Below are 20253 nucleotides of genomic sequence, written 5' to 3' on the forward strand. Positions count from 1 at the left end.
GCAAGAGGCCCATTCTTTGTTTGACATCCGGCTCCCATTCGATGCCGATGAGCTCGGTCCGGGACTCGACCAGTCTTTCGTTGGAGGCAGACGCGGGGAATGAGGCCGGGTCTTGGCGGCGCGGGGTTGGGGTCCTATGCGTTTAATTGTTAGTGCACCCGTCCACTATCGTCTGGGGGAGTAGACCCACTGTAATTGGCCACAGACCTGATGCAGTCGCTGCCTGGTCGTCAAATGAGCGGCCTGTTATGGCGTTGCGAGGCGTTTTCCTTTTCTTCGACAATCGGTTGGCTGCCGATGACACATGCAAGTGAACGTCAAGGACGGGCCTCAAACAGACTGGAGGCAAACGAGAGGCAGACGAGAGGCAGACAGGAGGAGAGTTAGAATGGAGCGCGCACAAGATGCAAGCCGTGGGTGAGGAACATAAAGGTGGTGTATGGTGTTTTTGGATAAAAGGAGGAAGAAGGAATGGATCGAGAGAAAATCGAAAAGGGTCCAACACGGCAACGATAGCGCCTTCCTCAGCAACCTAAGTTCCCATCATCACTCATCCATCACTCCTTCCTTCTTGATTCAATACCCTTCAATACATCATCATGTCTTCCTACTGGGCCAGAAAAGCCCAATCTTACAATTCTTCCGGGACACAAGCCCGTAGTTTCGGCAACAATTGGAAACAAACGTCCTCAACACCGACAACACCACCTCCGCCGCTCGGACCACTCCTCAAGTCTCTCCGTGTTAATGATCTCGACGATGATCCCGACAACCAACACTCGGCCACCATTCAGGGCTGTGAGGTTGTAGCATCCTACAACTGGCTGGACACCAATCTCTCGAATCCAACCATCTTGATTCCTGGTTTGTCTCTCCTTCCTTTTCTTTTCCGGCACTTTCTCAGCCCCCCTTCCTTACCACCCTTTCCCAAATCCCAACTCACCAACACCACCATCAACACTAACACTAACACTAACACACCTACCCCAAAAAGGCAAACCCCCCCTCTGGTCCCCACCCCCCGGCCAACCCCCTCAACTCCGCGAAGACAGCGGCACATACCACCGCGACCGCAACGCCGCCCGCTACCCTTCGCACCCCCTCGAGCCCGCTTTGGTCTCCTATCTCCGTTCTAACACCAATACCACCAAACCCTCTATCTCTACCTCCGCCTCTCCCATCCCCTCCCCAGACAAGATAGACATAGTAGCATGCAGCAGCACCCTCGGCAACCTTCTCCGTTTCGTGCGCGGCCAAGACAAGACCTTCCGGATCTTGGTCGAAAAAGTCGAGAATACAGTGTTTTTTGTCAGAAGAGAAAATTCTCCGACGGAAACGATTCCCGATGTGAGGGGGTATGGGCATGCGTTTCCGGAAGCGTATACGAGCTGGGAGGGGGAGGTCAAGGGGAGTTCGAGCCATCAGAGGGTCGTGAGGTATCGGTTTGGGGGGATGGGGATGTTGGTGAGGTTTGAGGCTGATGGGTACGTGAGGGATGGGAGCGGAAAGGGAGGTGAGGATGGTGAGGCCGGAAAGGTGAAGAAGGATGGTGGGGATGAGGATGTCGACGCTTTGCTCTCTGGGTTGAAGCTCTCTTCGGACTCCACTACTACCAGCTCGTCCGGTAACACTGGTACCAAAACCTCCTCCTCATCCCCAGCCCTCACCATCAAAGAAAGGCCCAACTCCCTCGTCCCCCAATCCCAAATCTTCGACCTCAAAACCCGGTCCATCCGTGCTCGCGGCGTCAAAGACACTTTGTCAGAAGAACTTCCTCGGCTTTGGATCTCCCAGATCCCACGCTTCATCCTAGCCTACCACACCCGCGGCCTGTTCCGGAAGGAAGACACAGAGATCAAGGACGTCCGAGAAGACGTCAAGCGGTGGGAGAAGGAGCAGAAGGACGCGTTGGGGAAGTTAGTTGGGCTTCTGAAGCGGATCCGGGAGGTTATCGAAGATATTGAAGGGGGTAAGATGGAGCTGGTGCATCGTGAAGATGCAGTTGGTGTTCTGGAGGTTAGGGAGCAAGGGTGGCCCGAAGAGACGCCGTTGGACGAAGGGATTGATGGGGATTTGAGCGTCAAGAAGGAGAAGGGGAAGACGATTGACAAGATCAGAGGTGACAAAGTGATGTCGGACGCCTTCCGCACACAATGGATAGTTGCTCAGATGGGCACTGCTGAAGATAAGCAATCCGACACCCGGGAGAAGAAGAATCCAGAGAATGAGGAAGGTGAGGATATCTCCGATCACAACGAAGATGAAAAGCGCAATAAAGACACGGCGAGGATGAGGACATCGAAAAGCTTGGCTGGACGTCAAACACGAGGCGGCGCCTTTGCCACGAACTCTATCCCGAGGGGCATACTACGTACAGGTACTGTGACTTACGACGATGACCTGCGTTGGCAGTCGGACTCGGACGGGGCAGGGGACGACTTCACGGCGTGTTCGAAAGATTGCGCTTGGTGTGGTCGTTGTCCCTATTAGTGAGGGCTATTCCTTTTCTTTGCGGTTCTCTTGTCTTTGGACATTCTCTGGTAAGCTTTTGATAGCTTCAGCAACAATCTTCTTGCTTTGTTATTGATCTCTGCCGTTGTTTTGTAAAGTGTCTAAATCGGCGTTGTGCGAATGTCAGTGTTTTGTTTTGTTACATATGTTATGTTATGCACCCATGCACCCGCCCCCTTCTCCACCATCCTGGCTTCACAATAACATGTTTTGCACAAGAGTTTAACAGCAACGAACGGTCCGGTGGCGAAATGGTATCGTGTGGTCCTCCTAATTGCGGGAGGATAAGACTGAGGTTGTGGGTTCGAGTCCCATCCGGATCGTTTCTTTTTTGGGCTTTTTCCCGTACTGTTCTGTGCAGATGCGTGAAGTCATGGTCTGCTTCCTTCTTTTTGTGGTTTTCTGTGGTCTTGTTGACATTGTGGTATCTGCAGTTGGTTGTGTTTGTGTCTAGAGATTGTGAAGCTGGATATGGGAGATCCTGGGTACCTCTTATGGTTTGCAATGATAGTTTTAGGTCGAAGCTTCCTTGGGAGAAATCCATCTTTGCAGTTCGGTTTATTGATGCGTTTCACGCGTGGATACGATCCACTTCACATGTTTGTCATTGTTGATTGGTATCTGATGAGTGGCTCTGCCCTCACTCCCCCCTGACATCAGTCCTTGTATCCAAAAGTTCTCGTCCGCCTTCATGTACTTGTTCTTGATGTCCTTCGTTGCCCTCAGCCTGACGGCTCTGTGCTCTGCCAAAGTGTACTTAGATCCGACAGTCTCCTTGCTAGATGATGGTAACCACCTCCTCCTTGGCTTCCGCAAATACCCCGAATTGTTCCTTCCATGGTGTACGATCATTCTTTGGGCGGCGAGGAGGCCCTATCAGCTGAAGCCTCCCGGTTCGTTGATATACATCTTGGCCCCTTTTTCCCTCCGATTGCCCTTTGACCTTCTTTAGCACCAGGAATACTGGACTGGCCCCTTTCCTTACTATCCCAAGCATAAAGCAGTAAACGATAGGTCGATCACTACCCGGTTCTGACTCATCCAAAAGCCTCAAGAGATGCTGACATCCGTCATCAACAAATAGGTCCTGCGCAAAAGTCTCAACCACCCCAAAGTCCAAGCTAAGAATTTGCCATGGAAATCGTAGTCCGTCTTCCCGATCGGTTTTGAAACGCGAACGTGTCACTCTTGCTGGCAAGAGCAGCCCGCGCAGTACCAGCTTCCCTGCCATCAGCTCACCCACCTCATCCGATCCGGCCGCAGTACAGGAAACATCGAGTACTTCACACAAGGGTTTGAAGAAGTCTTTAATGTCATATTCCTGCCCCAGGAACTTCACAGGTGCGTTGACGGAGCCCCAAGACCATGTTGGCGCCCGCCATTCAAGCGCTCTATCCGTCCATGCCTTGATGCGCTTCACCTCATCTTTATCATCAGTATTGACATTCTCAAATCCAACCTTCCAGCACAAATCTCGCACCAGGCTGTCTTTCCACAGCCCAGCAAAGTAGACTGTCCCTCGGACCACGCCCTCATCAGCGTCTCGTGCTGCACGTGCAATGCTCATCTCCCTCGCCAACCCAGAAATGGCAGGAAACAGATCTTTCCCATACGTCAACTCCCGTATCGTGTAGTCATGCACCAGCCGATGCCACACATACATTAAATCATCGCGGCTCATCATCCTCCATACCACTGGGCCGTAGTATGCTTTCCCCAGCGTTTGAAGCATGGAACTATTTTGTTGAAATCTATCCGTACGAGATTCCCGTGGTGTTGTCTTACTTACCGCGCCCTGAGACGCTAAGACACTCCCCTGATCCAGGAATGAGTTGCTATGGTCGGTACATTGACAGGCAGAACCCTCTAGGCACTCAAAGTAGAGTTCGTGGGGCCCAAAGTGCAGGACGCGAGAAGACAGAAAGAGTTCTTGGAAAATCCAGCCACGCTTAAGGATCGGGAGCACTGGAAACCGACTGGCGTACCTCGAAGTTCCTCGTTTGACATGAACATATGCGCGGCGGACGTAAATTGTCTCTGTATCATTTTTGGTCATCGAGAGGTTAGCCTGATCAGCCGCATCGGAGTTACAGACTTCATTGGTTTTGGTGTTGACTGTCAATGCGAATGTTCGGTAGTCGGATGGGGGAGAGGCATATATGCCTCCATAGGCGTCGGCAGACCATGCGGCGGATATGACGAGAAACGATCTTTGATAGATGGACGCCATCTTTCCCGCCTCCTCTCGCCAATCGAGTAGGCAATCCTGGATAATGCAGAGGCTATCAATCCAGATATAGCGGACTCCGAGTCTGCGGGTGTACTCGATAGCATCGTTCATAGTCGGGGGGAGATGGTCAGGCTTGATACATCTTTTATGGGACTCGAGATTATCGAGTAGAGTACAGTGAAAAGGACGACGACCCCAGCAGTAGCTCAAGCAAACGTACGAATCGCTTTCGGCTTGGGATTCATACAGCCGGAGGGCAGGTTCTGCCGTTGAACCGACAAAGACAACCCGCTTAGGTAGAACGGCGGCGCTTAAGTATGAGTTACAATGCTGATGATCTTCCCTGCAGCGGTTGATTTGCTGAGTCGCCCATGAGAAACTCTCGTCCGAAGAAGTGGTCTTTGGGACCTGTTTTCCGATGTCAAGGAAGGGTAAGGCTTGGGTCATCCAAGAAGTTTCTATGAAAGAGTCAGCTTTTACAGTTCATCCACGAAGGAGAGGCTTGAGACTGCTGACTTACTTTTTGAGCAGAAAAATGACAGTTTGAGGAGGGATGGACCCAGCGGTATCTCCACAGCCATTCCTTTGCCCACAACCAGCTGGCCCAAAAGGACAGCTAAATGATCAACGTTGTTTGGTACAGGTAGTGATGTATTGGAGATGTGTTTTCTTATACCCGTGACAAATATAGAACAAGTCAGGCATTTGCTTGCGTTTGCCGCCATGGCAATGAGCGAGCTCCTGAACACGGTGAGGTCAACGCTGGGGTTCGGTGGATGACCACACCATTTGCAAGGTGGTAACTTCTCCATCTCAAAAGGTCGTGATTAAGGAGACTGTGACTGAGATGAAGGGCAGGGCTTGAAGCCAAGTCTTAGACAATCCCGCTTCGATCCATGAGTTAGACTAGCAGTGACGGACCTGTGGTTCTCTTGGAATGTGCGGATCGCATCAGTGATGTAGGCGGGGTAACGCTTTGCCGTTCCGATTGTAACGTCGTCAAGCATTGGATCCATTGCGCCTAGATTAGCCTGCCGACTTCCGAGGGGCGCAATGGCTGCATATCGCTGTCGGCGAGCCAGGCTGACATGCCCGGCCAGCCAGAAGACGAGAACATCCCGTCGGATGGGAGCGTTTCAGTTGGGAGCCAACGGGCCGGAAGGGGGTTCACGTCGGACGCAGAAGCATCCCACAGGTAAGAATGTACTCATGAATCATTATCTCTGGGAGGAAATAACTACGTGGGAAAGAAACTGTTGTAGGGTTATGGCAACAGAGATTGAAGGAATGGAAAGGACCGCGGATGTGGAAAACGTCCGCTTTTGCGTTTTGGAAATCCTGAAACTGGAAGTTGAGCGAGGGACCAATATCGCGAATAGAGTCCAGCAAAACAAAAAAGACAGACAAAAACAGAAACTCGTGGCCGTCATTATCTCGCTGTAGAAAGGAGAAATGCTAGAGGCAAGGGAAGAACCATCGCGGCCAAGTGGAAAGATCCTGATGTTGACGCAGGAAGAAGGAACCCACTGGATAAACATGTCCAGTGCTGAATGCGTGCAACCTTAAGTAACAAAACTTCGCCCAAGTTACGCCTCGCTCTGTTAGTACAGCTGTAATGGGAACAGCCCAGCGCGCAAGAACCTCTGTCGTTTTCCATCCACCAGGTAAGTACCTAGCTAAGGCAGCTGCCGTGCAACTGTCTCTTGCCTTCTCCACCAGACTTTGCTCTTTCCATGTTCTTCATCCTTGAACTTCATGAAGTAAAAAACCAGAGAAGTCACGATGGTTTTGACAAAGCTTGAGCTCTTGAACAGCCACCTTGGTACGCGTAATGTATCGCCGTTGAGGTGTCGTGGACTCTAGGATCAGTAGGGCTGAGCCAAGCTGCGCCACACCCCATGATGTAACAAACGGGCAGTGTGTATCGCCAAGATGAAAAGCCGGACGCCTCGGCCTACTCGGGGATCCACAACTTCAGCCCATGGCGGGGCCGAGGTCACCTATTCGTCATCGGAGTCCTCCCATTTGGCGGCACGTCCACTGTAAGTGATCACTGAAAGAGCGGCCAACCCCACGATCACTTGTTCCCTCGACATCATCTTTCTTTCCACTTCACTTTCCCCAAACATCTCGAACCTATTCTTGTTTACAGTATCATATTGAAACCTTATTCGACCAAAGTGACACACACAGACAACATGTCCGCGCAAGACTACTACAACCAAGGCCAGCAAGGCGGAAGCGGTGGCTACGGCCAGCAGCCTCCCCAGAACAACCCCTACGGCTATAGCCAAGGCCAACCTGCTCCCCAATACGGGGGCCAACAACAGGTTTGTCTTTCCTGTCCTCATCACAACGTTCTTGATCACCCAGCACACGCAATCATGAAACGTCCGTAAAGTTAACATCCTGTTCTCTCCCTCCAGGGCGGTTACCCTCCCTACGGTGGCCAGCAAGACGCCCCTTACCCTCCTCACAACTCCTACTCCCCTCCTCCTCAGCAAGGAGGTTACCACCAGGCCCCTTCCCACCACTACGGACAATCACAAGACTACGACAACAAGTCCTACGGAAGTGCTCCCCCCTATGGACAGCCACAGTACGGCGGAGGACAAGATCACGACGGTCAGAGACAGTACCACGATCAGAGCCAGCAAAGCTACGGCCAGGGTCAGGGCTACGGTCAGCATCAGCAGTACCCAGGTCAAGGCGGTCCTGGAGGTCCGGTAGGACCTGACGGTGAGCGTGGTCTCGGCGCTACCCTGGCCGGTGGTGGCATGGGCGCCATGTTGGCACATGCTGGTGGCACAGGCACCCTAGGTAGTGTTGTGAGCGCGGTTGGTGGCGCGATTGCGGCGAACTTGTTGGAGGACAAGTAAGTTTGCTCATTGTTTCTTTGTTTCTGCCCAGTTTTACGGTTGGGGTTGTTGGGTTGGCTGGTTCGATTTGGGCACCCTCCCTTGCTTGACAAAGAACGACATGCTGACGAATAACACTCACAGGCTCAAGAAGAAGAAGAAGGACAAGAAGGATAAGAAGGATAAGCATCACAAGAAGGACAAGCACCGCAAGCGCAGCGGGGGTGATAGCAGCTCCGACTCGAGCGATTCGGATTAAGGTGGGAGAGGACCGACCTGATGGTTCATGAGGTTTGCATGCAAGCGACATAGGGTTGGGATAGACGAGAGGTTGTGATACCCGTTTTACGGACGGAGTAGTGGATGGACGCTGCGATGATATTTCCAGGATAATACAGCGTTTTCTTTTATACATCGTTTCCCAAACCACGCGAGAACGCGGCACGGAACATTCGCTTCGCAAACATGACTGCCCGAAAATTCCAAGGTGCCAGCAGCACAAGTTGGCCGGTTGACTTGGCCCGGTGAGCTGGCCGGCTGTTGCGTCCCAAATCCAAGACTTAATGGCACTTGGCACTCGGCGGTGTGCCAAACACCAAGACGCTATCATGTTGATCCATTTCTTGGTTCTCAGTTTGTGTTGCTGACATGTGATCGAGTCAACTCATACCATTCCTACACTAACATGACATAGGACCTCATCAACAAAAAGAACAACCATATTCCCGCCCTGAAGTAGGCGCCACCAAACCGGTCGCTGCATCAGAACAAAGATCGTGGCAACTGCTTCCCTATGAGCGCTAAACAATTCACTAAAGACAATAATGGAGCGCTTCGAGGTCCGAATGACCTGCGAGGCGTCCAGTCGCCGGTCTGTTTGGAGACTCACAAAATAAGGCTGGGAACGGCATCATTGATTGCTGTTGTCTCGAACTCACACTCTCTACGTTCTGTGATATCGAAGACGCCAACTAGCCGATCCGATATAAGACAACTAGCGTGTATCATCGAACTACCGTCCTAGCCACCCAAATATAACACTGCCAGCCATATACGATGGTCGCCTTCTCCAACCTCTTCACTCTGTCCGTCATGGCCCTGTGTGCCCAGATCACCCAGGTCGACGCGGTTCCCCAACCTGCCGTCTCCCGGGCGGAAGCATCCTCAGTTACTCAACGCTTCTCCTTCGCCAGATGGGTAGATGACAAGTTCACCAACCCCGACACTGCTCTTTCTCCGGAGCAGGCATGGCAAGCGTACCTTGACTCGACAGCAGACAAGGACAAAGACGACGATGTTTTGCCAGCTACTGCTAGTTCTGGGCCGGAAAAGCGTTGGGATAGCCAGGTGAAGTGTAATGAGAGGAACAGAGTGAAGGTAAGTACCGCCTGGCTTGCAAATCTTGACACCGCAATACGTTGAATACCTACCTCTACCTCTATATACCAGCGCGTGCGGTTATCTTCACCTACTGACGTATGAAAACCCCTCGGGATAACTATATCTAGGCAGTCGACGTTGTTCAGTGTATTGAGAACCTGCATAAGTCGGTCAATAGGAAAGACCCGCACTGCCCTACACATCCCGTCACACTCATACCTAAGGACAAGGGCAAAAAGCACACCATGCAGGCTTGGTGCCGTGTGAATAATCTCGTTGTCGGTCCGGACCTTTCGGAGGACTTGGGTCAGGACAATTCGAAGTTGGCTAGTTGGTATGTTCCACCTTTTTCATTTCTTGATTATGACCTATCTTGAGGTACGTTACCTTTGAGACTGACCAGAATTATTTATAAAAGCGTGAGCGTGGCCCAAACCATTGGTGCCATCATGGATACGTGCACAACTGAATCCGGCGATGAGAAATGGGTTTCGGGATGGCGGGAGAAGGATCTGACGGGTCTTAGAGTTGAAATCAACGTTTTAGGAGCCCAAACGTTTACGATTGGATGATTGGAGATGGAGAGGAATGGGCGGTAGTAGAACAGAGTCAAATGGAAAGTGGAAGACAATGTCAGGGAGAGAGGGACAAACTGACTGCCCTAGCTTCAGGATATTTGTCTCTTTTCTTACGTACCTCGAAAATATTCCATTATTCCACCATAATCAGATTCAATAGGATGTCATATTTTGGGTTGTTAATATTGTCCTTATGATAGCATTGATCCTTTTCTCGCTCTTCAGATTTAAGGATGTACGCTGTACAGTAGAGGTACCTACTTAGGTAGACAAGTGGCTTGTCGTTTCCCACACCACGTCTAGTAATCTCCACACTAACAGAGTATAGAAGAGCGTGTATTCAACATGATGCCAGGTAATGCGGCCATCGTGCGCACCCAAAAATGTAACCCTTTTGGTAATCACCGCCAACAGCTTCTACCTTAGTCTCTACATCAACACAAAGCTCCCGCCCGTCTTTCAATACCATCGGTTTCACTCTTCCCCTCTAGGCGCTAAACAACCAGACTTTGCTTGTGAATTCCCGTCGACAATGGGATGGGCGCTTGCGACTACCAACATCACCAACACTGGGCCCGGGCGTTAAGGGGATGGGGCTAAGCGCTTAAAGGAAATTCTTGATGTTCAAATGACCAACCTGCCTTTCAGTCTCCAATCTACCCAATCTACACAAGGGCGCTATATAAATACGGCATGAACGACAGTATCGATTCTCCTTTCGCTCGGACTTGTGTTTTCTATTTCTAGAACTCACAAACTTAAAGATCCAACTTAACGCAACTAATCATCCAAAACTGACCTAGCTACCTCCTCATTTACACCTTACAACTCAGCTTGACAGACCAAATGGTCGCCTTCTCTAATTTTCCTTTTATCCTCTTCCTCATGGCCTTATCTTCGCACATCGCCCACGTCGACGCGATTCCTAGTACCAAACCTGAAAAGCGTTGGGACAGCCAAGTGAAATGTGAGGGACAAAAAAGAGGGGAGGTTAGTCCGATTTTCCCGCTCCACGTACCCCAGAATCGAATATTTTGGCGAGAGCGTCTTCTTTACTGACATCAGTGGTCCGTGAAACCCCCGGGGAGCAATAGGTAGACGGAGCAGTCAAATGTATCAACATGTTGCATGCCAAAGGTGCGCTTCCGTGCTGGACGTCTCCCGTCAACGTGACGAGTACCGGCGAGGAAGTGACTATCCAGGCGTACTGCATGGAGAAGAACATGGTTATTGCTCCGTACGAAGACTTGGGTGACGATGTGACGAGGTATCCTGACTGGTATGTATGGCCCGTCCTTATTTGTCTAGCCCTCACATTTTTTTGACAACAATTCCCGTACACTAGTATTCCCGGAGTACAGCGGTCTACTACTTACTTCCTCCTCTCTGACACCTAAAACGCTGGCTTCAGACTGACAAGCATTCTTTTCACTCGTAGCGAGAGCGTTGCCCGAACAGCCGGCGTTATCTTGGATACCTGTACGCGTGAGTCCGATCACATGCTTGCGGGATCGCGGAAGAAGGACTTGACTGGTCTTGGGGTTGGGGTCAAGATTTACAAAGTTAGAAGAGGCAAAATAATAGAGGAAGAAGAAGAAGGATAGATACGGTGAGGGGATAAAGTCAGCAGGAGGAGGTTTCAGTTCAGTCACCGGAACTTTGAAAAGACCATGGAGGGAGAATGAATGAAGCAGGGAGAGCTGATGTGGGTGGACACAGGAGGCTGATAGGGGAGGGAAGGGTGGAGATACCTATTTCTATGTAAGGGGCGGCGAAGTGGACCAGGATAGATACTGCAACCATAGAAACGGACGGGGAGAAAGTTAAGTGAGCGTTAATGATGAAAGCCGTCCAGAACGGAAACATCCTTCAAAGTTCTGTTAGTATAATTCCCCTGTACAGCCAAAACGTCGGGCGTGGGCGCTAACACTTATACCGTCCTTAAACCACCTGGACCTACGCTAAACAACCGAAGTGACAGGTCCGGGTGTGTTTGCAATTGCTCCAGGTGTTAGTGCAGTCGTTAACTACTGCCGGCTGCAGAGGTGTTCTCTTAACAGGAATTGCAGCGCATTTTCGAATATCAGGCTTCCCGCCACTTTCCGTGCACCACGGACACTTTCTGCCTGTTTGCAACCGCCAACACCTTCCATTTTGCTAAACATGCCAAAAAACATTATTGCAAGACCACATTCATTCAGCATATTTGCAAATATCACAACTCCCGGCCTTCCCAGGAAAGTCAGCCATCGCCACCCTCCCCCCAATTATCTACTCAAACCTCCAGCTCACAAAGCCCCGGCGCCTCAATCCACCAAACCCCCATCTCCTCCACCATCTTCTCCGGCACCTTCACCTCCTTCCTGCTCGCCTCCTCCCACTCCCACCCACCTAGTCCCAGCCCAGCCATGAATTCCGTCGCTCTCGTAACGCGACTAATGCCTCGCTCTTCCACCTTCGCACTCTCCCCCCAAGCATTCTTCACTTTCTTCATCTGCCTGTCCATATCAGGATCCCTATCCTCAGCGGGCATCCACTTCCCATGCGGCCCCTCCAGCACCGGAAAGTCGGTAGGCGGCTGCCCGTCGTTGGCTTTCTGTCCCATGGCCGAGGCGACGTCAAAGGCTGCGATGTCGTTTTCAGGTTTGATGCTCCCGGGAGCGTGGAGAGTTATGGAGGTGAGGAGGTTGGTGGTCGCGTCTGAGCTGTTGAGGACGGCGGAGGGGTCGCTTTGGGGGTCGGAGGGGTCAGTTTTGGAGTCATCTGTTGTGATCAGGGGGTTGTTAGTGCTGTCCTTTGTTTTTAGGGGGTGTGGTGAGATGGGAGGTATCGAGAAACTTACATCGACCATACAACGCAGTGGGAAGATTGCTATACCCGAGCTCATGGTCTTTCCAGATTGGATTGCTGGTTTGTAACTCGGCAATTCCAGAAGGGTGAGGAGGAGGCGCTGGTGCTGTGATGGAGATTTGGAGGTATGATTGCGCGAATGGCCCGGGGAGGTGCATCGGCCTGGCGCTGACCTCCCCTTTGGCTGTATTTGTGATGTCCTTGTGCTCTTTGGTTATGGTTCCATCTTGATGAATCGACTGGGTGAAGACCGTTGCAGTCTGGATGGCAAACTTGCAGGATACGGTGAAAGCGAACACAGCGCCGCGGACACGCCACTTCTCGCCGGCAGCAGGTGGTCCTTGGTTTTTGTCAGCGCTGCTTTCCGGGACAAGACCGCTGATGCAGTTGACAAGTTGCGAAGAAGGGACGATGATACCGGTTGGCGCTACATCTTGATCGGTAGGTTGGATACCTGCCCCCTCTCCGATGGCCTGGGCGGCACCCTTTTCAGTTGCTTGGATCACCAGATGATAGAAATCCCACAAGCTGATTTTGTCATTTCCAGGCATGTTCTGTGGTCCGAATTTAACGTCAAAACCAAAGACGAAAAAGTCGACATGAACTGTTCCAGAAAGAGGTGGACCCTGGAGCCAGATAATGGCGCTGAGATCGACTTTGATCGGAATGGTGACGAGCCACAGATCGAGAGTGTAATTGACGCCAACCATGACACCAGCGCTCGCTCGATACAGGAATGGGCGATAGTTGATCAAGAAGTCAGCATGTACGTCTAGATAAGCGTACAGTGGACCGAGAGTCAGGGCAACATGGAGACTGCCACCTCCCATGCAAGTCTTGGGCGTCACGGCAAAGTATGCGCCGCCGGTGATGTTGATGTGGGAGTCATAGCTCCAGCTGATGCCCAGTATACCCGGTTTAGGATAAGGGCCTGGTTTATGGTAGCTGGGGTGATAGCCTCCAATGGTAAAGACCCAATCTCCCTGCTGAGTACCCGGCCCAAACCAGGTATACAGACCAAAGCCGCCGGTCAGATGGCACGATTCGTCGAGGATGTATGATGCGGGCGTCAGCTGTCCGTCAACTTTCATGACACCAGCGTTGAAATCCACCATGGCTACCACACCCAGTTGCACGACAGCGAATTTTTTCTGCTCAGGCCTACCTTTAGGAATCTCGGCCGTTGCAAGACCAAAGATACCTAATCGTACACTGGATCCCCATTCCACAGTGACAACGGCCGTTACTTTGAGCATTTCGAATGCCTGGACAGTTAGGCCGGCCGCGACCCAGTTGTCGCCTTCCTTTGGGCTAAACCAGCCACCCTTTATCATATCTGTCAGCGCTCCCGCCGCTGATGAAGTGGGGCTCTGGGCTAGGAAGGGAAAGCTTTGGACGGTATCAATGGTCGGCATCTTGATACTCGTGTTGTAGCCGAATCCGCCAACAAGACCGCGTATCTCGGCGTAGCCTATCGTGGCGATTGGTCCTGACACCCGGACGTAGGCGAGGAACGCCTTGAAGTCTTTTTCACCCATTACTTGGAGACCCTGAGGTAGCTTGGGCTCAGGTTCCTTGGGCTCCCCGGCCGTTCCGTAATAGCCTCCTGCCTCGAGCTTCCACTCCTTGAAACCGACCACCGCTCCGCCCAGATAAAGATCGTCACTACCAGTTTTGCGGTGTTCAAACATGCCCGCGATGCTGATAGGATCTTTCTGAAACCCAACAGCCAATCCGTCCAGGCCTACCGTGATGTCTTTTGCTACATCAATCATACTCAGGTTGGTCAACGTCTTGTCCTTGAGGTCGAAGGTGAGGGAGAATCCAAGCAGCGTCAGGTCGATCGGGCCAAGCTTGACCGTGCCATCAATGATGAGCTTCAGCTTCTTCTCGTTGATGTCGAAATCTAAACCAACACCGAGGATTGTGACTGGACCCATTGTCTTGTTTACCTTTGCGATGTTGGCCATGGGTGTTACGATCTCTGTCTCGTCGTCATCGGATGAGGCATCAAAGCCTTTCTCCTTTGGGTCTTTTTCAGGGTTTCCGCCAAAAGCATAGTCGAGCCTTGTTTCGCCTCCTTCAACGAGACACAGATGGAAACCACTTTTCAGCACAACGTTGTTTTTCGCTTTTTCATCGTAGGCTGCATGATCGCCACCTTGTGGTTTCTTCCCCGTGTCACGGAAGATGATCTGAGGATATCCCTGTGCGTTCTTGTTCAGTTCCTCGATTTCTTTCCTTGTCCACCCTTGGGCGTCGCCGCCGCCCACCCACAGAAACCGAGCCTCGTCAAAAGGCTGGGGCATTGTCCCAACCAGAGGAATCTCTGGCACCTTAGGTAATTGGTCTAAAGCAAAGACCAGCGCTCGTTTGGCCTTTGGAGCCTTTTCCTCTTTTCCAGTTCTCCTTGGCTGGTACTGATAAAAGGCCATCGAGGTCTTATCTGTGATTTGGAGCCGCACCAGCATCAAGATGGCTCTCTCAAGGCGCACAATGCGCAGGGAGGTCAGGTCCCTCTTCTCCGTAGGCGTGACTGGAATATCCCGTACCATCTCAGGCAATACCGACATCAAACCCGGGCCGCATATCGACTCCAAGACCCCCAGGAGGTTTTGGCCCTGTGGCTCATCGCCATCATGGTCCTTGTCCTCTTCGGGGTTGAGAGATGCTTCAAAGGTCCACTCTCCGTTGGATGGGTAGCAGTATTTTGCTCTGAAGCGCAAGTGCCCGAGCCACAAGTTTCCTTCCACCAAGAAATCAGAAGCCTTAGCTTGCGAATTGTACTTGTACGTCAGCTGCAGACTGAGAGTGATGTTGGCAAGAAGCTGAGACATCTCACTGTTGCTGTCCTCATCAAAGAGCGAGTAAAGCAAGTCTCCCCTAAGGCCTCCCACGCCGCCACTGAGCGTCCAAAGCGCTGCCTCTCCGTCTGCGTCATACGCAAGTTCCAAGTTCCATTTAGCAGGCGGAATAGACTTGTCAGGCGCTGTCATCATCATCGATGTCAACAGCGAGCAGTTCGACACTGCCTTTTTATTGACATCATACCTCAAGTCCAGGGTCGCCGCCAATAGCTTGATAGCAGGTATTTTTTGATCTTTGGGGAAGTCACTGATGACGGTGGCGCTAAACGTGACTTCCTCCCCAGTTAAACCAAACTGAAGCCCTACCAGCTCGAGACCAGTCGGGGTTGCAACAAGCTCCTTTTGCCCCGGCTGTCCAGGGGCATCTTTCTTGCGGAGCGCGTTGAAGGCTTTGCGCAGGTCACCCACTTCGGTGGCGGGCGCATCTTCCAGGACACCAACTGCGTTTTTGACGGGCGCAATTTCGAGGGTCGTCCAACGCTCGTAACCGGAAGTGTAAGGGACCCAGAAGAAGTGCTCGCCTAGCTTGGCGGTTCTGCTTTCGGGAAAGAGCTTGCCGAAGAAGCCGAATTTGGTGGTGGTCGTCTTGCCGTCGGCAGCGGTGATGAAGTCGACTTCTAGTGAGCATTGGAAGATCATGTCGGCGAAGAAGACTTGCAGCACCACCTCGAGGGATTTGCTATTGCTCGCGGGCGCATTGGTGAAAACAACCCGTCGAATGAAAACCTGATCGCACCCGGGTAGGTAATCGTTGAGGTTCTTTTCTAGGTCCGAGGCCGAAAAGAGGTTGACGATCAACTTGATCAGATCCTCGAAGCTTTCTCCCTGCTCGAAGTTGATCACCCACTTGGTTGCGCCGTCACTACCAAAGATTAGGGCTGTGTCAAACTGAAATGGCTCACCTATGGAGGACGTACCCCTAGGGAGAGCCATTTGAAGCAACACCGTGACTTCGTGAGCTGTTTCGACTTGCGTCTCACCTATCAGTGTCCATGACTTCTTGACAATGATTCTTGGTTCAACTGTTGTCCCCTGAGCTAGGGTTGAATCAAAACCTGTCAACTCATGAAGCAACTTGCAGACCTTCTTGAAAATGCTCTGATCCCCTGAACCAGCAGTGGCCTGCTTGAAGCAAAGCCGTAACGTCGTCTCGTGATGTTCAGCCGGCGTGTACCATAGCGCGTTCTTCTGCCCCCTGGCTGTGTCAACTGTGAGCTCAAAATCCGCAAGCTTGATCAGCGAGTCCAACCACCCACTGGCTTGGATCTGGAACATCGATAGGACGTAGGAAAGCTTTACGTGTTTGCCAGCAATACTGGGAGTCTTTCCAAGACTGAGGCAAACGATATGTGCTGGCCCGACAAGGGTGTCTGTCTCAGAAGTATCGCCTGAAGCAGCGATGTTGGGCCATGTGTTCCCCGTGATGCCGAAATCATGAAAGTTGTGCTCGGCACTGAAAATAACAAGGTCTTGAAAGAATGACGTGTCCGCACTGTCCGGTGCCTCATCGGGGGTCCTCCACAAGTATTTGAACCTTGTCTGGAGTTCGAAGCCGGTGATGTTAACCAGCTGTTGAGGCCCCTCGGTGGGGATAGTGATGACGCGAGCGCTGACGGCACATTCACCATCGTCAGTACTGCCCAGGCAGTGTATAAACCACTCGCTCGTCTCGTCTGTGTTGTGCACACGCATCATAGGAACTTGATCGTAAGAATGAGGTTCGGTATGGGGCTTGTCCGCGAGCACCAGGGTGCCTGTATTCAGATCGCCAAGGAACCAATCAAGATGCCCATCTCGTGGGCGGTATGTGAGCGGACCAACGCTAGGGGTCGCATCAGAATCTGATGCCTTGATGAAATAACGGCCCTCTGGGCCTGGGGCTTCGAACTGATCCTGGTTCAATCTCACTTCCGTGCCTGGTGGTAAGGATGTAGATGGAAGTCGCTGGCGTAAACTGGGACTTGGAGTCGGACACCACGAGTTGCCTCGTTTGTCCTCCTCCATTGATTCCATGGTGTCCTTCAAGAAGATGTCGAAAGTCCTTCGCCCAATGATCTTATCCGGTAGAGGTATGCGGCGCGAGCGGTTTTCGTGCACGGTGTTTCCCGTCGTCTCATCTCCACCGAGGCTCTTGGGAAGGGGGCGCGGTTTCATGGTTTGCAGCGCGGTCGGAGCAGAAGGGACTTGGCTGACCGTCTTTTGAGTCAGTGAGTTCGGGGCAATTTGCTCGATGTCCTTCATATTATCCGAAATGAATATATGATACTCGACCGGATTGTGATCCTTATGAAGGAGTCGAACGGCGCAAATCTTTTGGGGTGTGTTGGCCGCCATGCTGCTCGTATCATATTGTGGACGCCCCATGTAGTCGGCGCGGTAGATTAGGGAAAACTCCTTCCAACAATCACTTATCCGCTTTGCCAAAGCCTCAGCTTTCGCAGCATCGTTGGCCATGTCTCGAATCTTGTCCAGCCAGTTCCTAAACAAGCCTTTCCTCCACACGTTATCCACAATTGCCCTAAAATCCGCACCACTCCGGAGCTCGAGGGAGTCGATGGAGCCGACTTTCATAGAGACAATCCTATTGCTCCATAAGTCCAGAAAGCTACACAAGTAAGGAGGATAGGTGGTTGCAAGGAGGACTCCGTCGTCATTGTTCATATTCCCCGGTTGCTTAGACTTGCGGCGTACACGCACATATACCCAAATGAGCAGGACGATCTCCCAGGCTGTATGAATACAAGGTAATATTAGCATTCCGTTGTTCAAGTGACCGCAACATGTGTATTCAGAGTCGGTTCCATGTGATGCGTGAAACTGGCCCTGAACATGAAAAATGCCACTGCCTGCCGGTATATGCGTAACGCAGCTCTGTTGCCATCGGTCTGCTAAGGTAAGGTAGACATGCTGTACTCACACGGATGATTCCACTTGAAATTTCGGGAATTGGATACAACGATCTTAGCTGGTTTCCATGCAAAGAGCATCAAGGCTGGCGTGGAGAATTTCGATCCTATGATTGAAAAAGAAATAAAAAAATTATGTGATCAATTAGCAACATCCAGGGTGAGTCGTAGAGTTCTACCACAGTTGTATATGTACAGGTAGATAAAACGGGGACTGAAGGAGAGAAAATATCGCGTACCATGGTGGGATAGCTTCATGGCGCCGACATTGATCGGGCGCCGGACCATCGCGCTTTGAGGATCTTGAACCGTCGCCCAGCGAAGAAATAGCTCCTCATTCTCATCGCCGACATCGCCACCAACGTAGTGTGAGACCACAGCCTCGTCTTTGTTGGGCCATATGATCATACATGCAATGGACGATAGGTTGTTGCCAGTTGTAGGACCATCGACACACTTCGTCGATGCGCTCCGTTGTCCTGCTCCCCTCCTCAGAACAAGGTTGGTAAGATCCATCGTTCCAAGATTGCTACTGGGGGGGCTTTTTGTGTCGGTCCAGTCATATCTGTCCCCTTCGTCAGGGTACCGACGTTCGTCCGGACAAAGGGTGAAGCCGTCACATCCGATACAGTACAAGACTGGCCTCTTCCAGATCGTGCTGTATCTGGCCATGAATTTGGAGACTGCCTCGGGAGAGTCTGCTTCCTCGATATTTCTTATGACCTTTTTGCCTGTGAAGAGGTCCAGGCCTAACAGATCTTGACCAGTAGGCCCAACCACAAACGCTCTGACCCAAATGTAATATCTGGTCTCTTCCACTGCATCGCCTGGGAAGATGGAGAGTTTGAACTTGCCATATCTGAGTCTTTGGCCTTTGTTTTCGTTGTCTAGGGTAAACCAATCGTAGTTTCTCACATCACCATGTGGTGCCCGTGATCTGTCAATCAACCGCAGCTGGCGGATAACGTTGCTTTGTGTGTTGAGCCGATATGGAACGTATATCATACTCAGTGGTAGACAAATTGGTGTCGCCTCGTCGTACTGGAGGAATGATGATCGGATATCACCCTTGTTAGCAGCTTCTTGGAGGGTGGCCTTTAGCTGTGTCTTCGACAAAGGGTCCAGTTTGGCCTTATTTCTCTCTCTATAGAGAGAAAGTTGAAGCTTAAGGTCCTTGAGGAAGAATGCCAAAACACCGGAAGCATGGTCATCATCCCAATGGGTAATGACAATGGTGTCGAACTTGGCAATCCTGTGGTTCCTGGCTTCAGGTGATTCCATGAATTGATGGAGGGTATCATCACCGGCTGCCCGACGCCCACCATCAATCAGAACTGTGTGAGCCGGGTCCCCATCCTTGGTAACTGAGTACACAGCTGAGTCTCCTTCGCCGATATTCAGGTGGTAGGACAAGACCTCAAACCTGGTGTCCATCGCGAACCCAGAATGTAGTAGGCTCAGCGGTGCAATGGAGGAAGTTTCGCAGGCAAAAGCAGGATGAGATCTGAAATATACGTCAGAAAATTGCAATCGAACTTCTTGGCAGCTACCACAAGGTGAAGGTATGTTTCAGCAACGCTGCTTCATTGTCGGCGATACGCCTGTGCAAGTACATTAGCGGGATTCTGATTAGGAAAGAGCAGTAGAACAGGAACAGTGATGGAAAGACCTTGGGGACAAGTGCAAAAGCTAACAAGAACGAGGGACGGAGTGGACGTAGGATATCGAGGCTCACCGGATATTAGGAGATGACAAGATTTACCCCAGATACAGTTGCCGCCTGGTATAAGACAGAGAAGAAGTGGCCCCCGAGGCACTTGTACTTCTGAGGGTACAACCACATAGAGTTAGCGAGGTTTCTTCACAAGAAGTACCCTACCAGTAGGGTAGTGATCCATCAAATGCAAGTCATCGGAGACAACAACGGTAGGGTTCCTTTATTGCCGCGTGGCAAGCCACTGGAGTAGTGACCTAGACCATCGCTGCGGTAGCACTATTGGCGATAGCTCCAGCCGCTAGTGCTTCAGCCCTCAATCACACAACCACACCTACCACGAAGACATCGACTGGCTT

The 20253-nt window shown here is 51.5% G+C and overlaps 5 protein-coding genes and 1 non-coding gene across 6 annotated transcripts; 4 read left to right on the forward strand and 2 right to left on the reverse strand.

Annotated features, from left to right (window-relative positions):
- Positions 1-399: 399 nt before the first annotated feature.
- On the forward strand, positions 400-2586 carry SMAC4_08699 (uncharacterized protein). Its single transcript, XM_066090842.1, has 2 exons — positions 400-864; positions 995-2586. Exons 1-2 carry the CDS (start codon positions 600-602, stop codon positions 2488-2490), a joined length of 1761 nt encoding a protein of 586 aa, XP_065947321.1. The 5' UTR covers positions 400-599; the 3' UTR covers positions 2491-2586.
- A 162-nt stretch (positions 2587-2748) lies between these two features.
- Positions 2749-2834, forward strand: SMAC4_13867. Its single transcript is given in 2 exon segments — positions 2749-2784; positions 2799-2834. It is a non-coding gene; the product is annotated as a tRNA-Arg (tRNA).
- A 455-nt stretch (positions 2835-3289) lies between these two features.
- Positions 3290-5553, reverse strand: SMAC4_13868 (uncharacterized protein; the record flags this gene model as incomplete). The annotated part of the gene is made up of 2 exons (XM_066091665.1): positions 3290-5199; positions 5262-5553. The coding sequence occupies 2 exons, from the start codon at positions 5551-5553 to the stop codon at positions 3290-3292; spliced, it is 2202 nt and encodes a 733-aa protein (XP_065947322.1).
- A 956-nt stretch (positions 5554-6509) lies between these two features.
- Positions 6510-7858, forward strand: SMAC4_08700 (uncharacterized protein; the record flags this gene model as incomplete). Its single annotated transcript, XM_003347215.2, has 3 exons — positions 6510-7071; positions 7168-7616; positions 7744-7858. Exons 1-3 carry the CDS (start codon positions 6940-6942, stop codon positions 7856-7858), a joined length of 696 nt encoding a protein of 231 aa, XP_003347263.1. The 5' UTR covers positions 6510-6939.
- A 797-nt stretch (positions 7859-8655) lies between these two features.
- On the forward strand, positions 8656-9733 carry SMAC4_08701 (uncharacterized protein; the record flags this gene model as incomplete). Its single annotated transcript, XM_003347216.2, has 3 exons — positions 8656-8976; positions 9108-9313; positions 9398-9733. 3 exons carry the CDS (start codon positions 8656-8658, stop codon positions 9549-9551), a joined length of 681 nt encoding a protein of 226 aa, XP_003347264.1. The 3' UTR covers positions 9552-9733.
- Positions 9734-10342: 609 nt separating this feature from the next.
- On the reverse strand, positions 10343-19614 carry SMAC4_08703 (uncharacterized protein; the record flags this gene model as incomplete). The annotated part of the gene is made up of 3 exons (XM_003347218.2): positions 10343-12320; positions 12400-18003; positions 18420-19614. The coding sequence occupies 3 exons, from the start codon at positions 19612-19614 to the stop codon at positions 11833-11835; spliced, it is 7287 nt and encodes a 2428-aa protein (XP_003347266.1). The 3' UTR covers positions 10343-11832.
- Positions 19615-20253: the final 639 nt, after the last annotated feature.

This window comes from Sordaria macrospora, chromosome 5 (assembly GCF_033870435.1).
Source record: "Sordaria macrospora chromosome 5, complete sequence".
Lineage (NCBI taxonomy): Eukaryota > Fungi > Ascomycota > Sordariomycetes > Sordariales > Sordariaceae > Sordaria > Sordaria macrospora.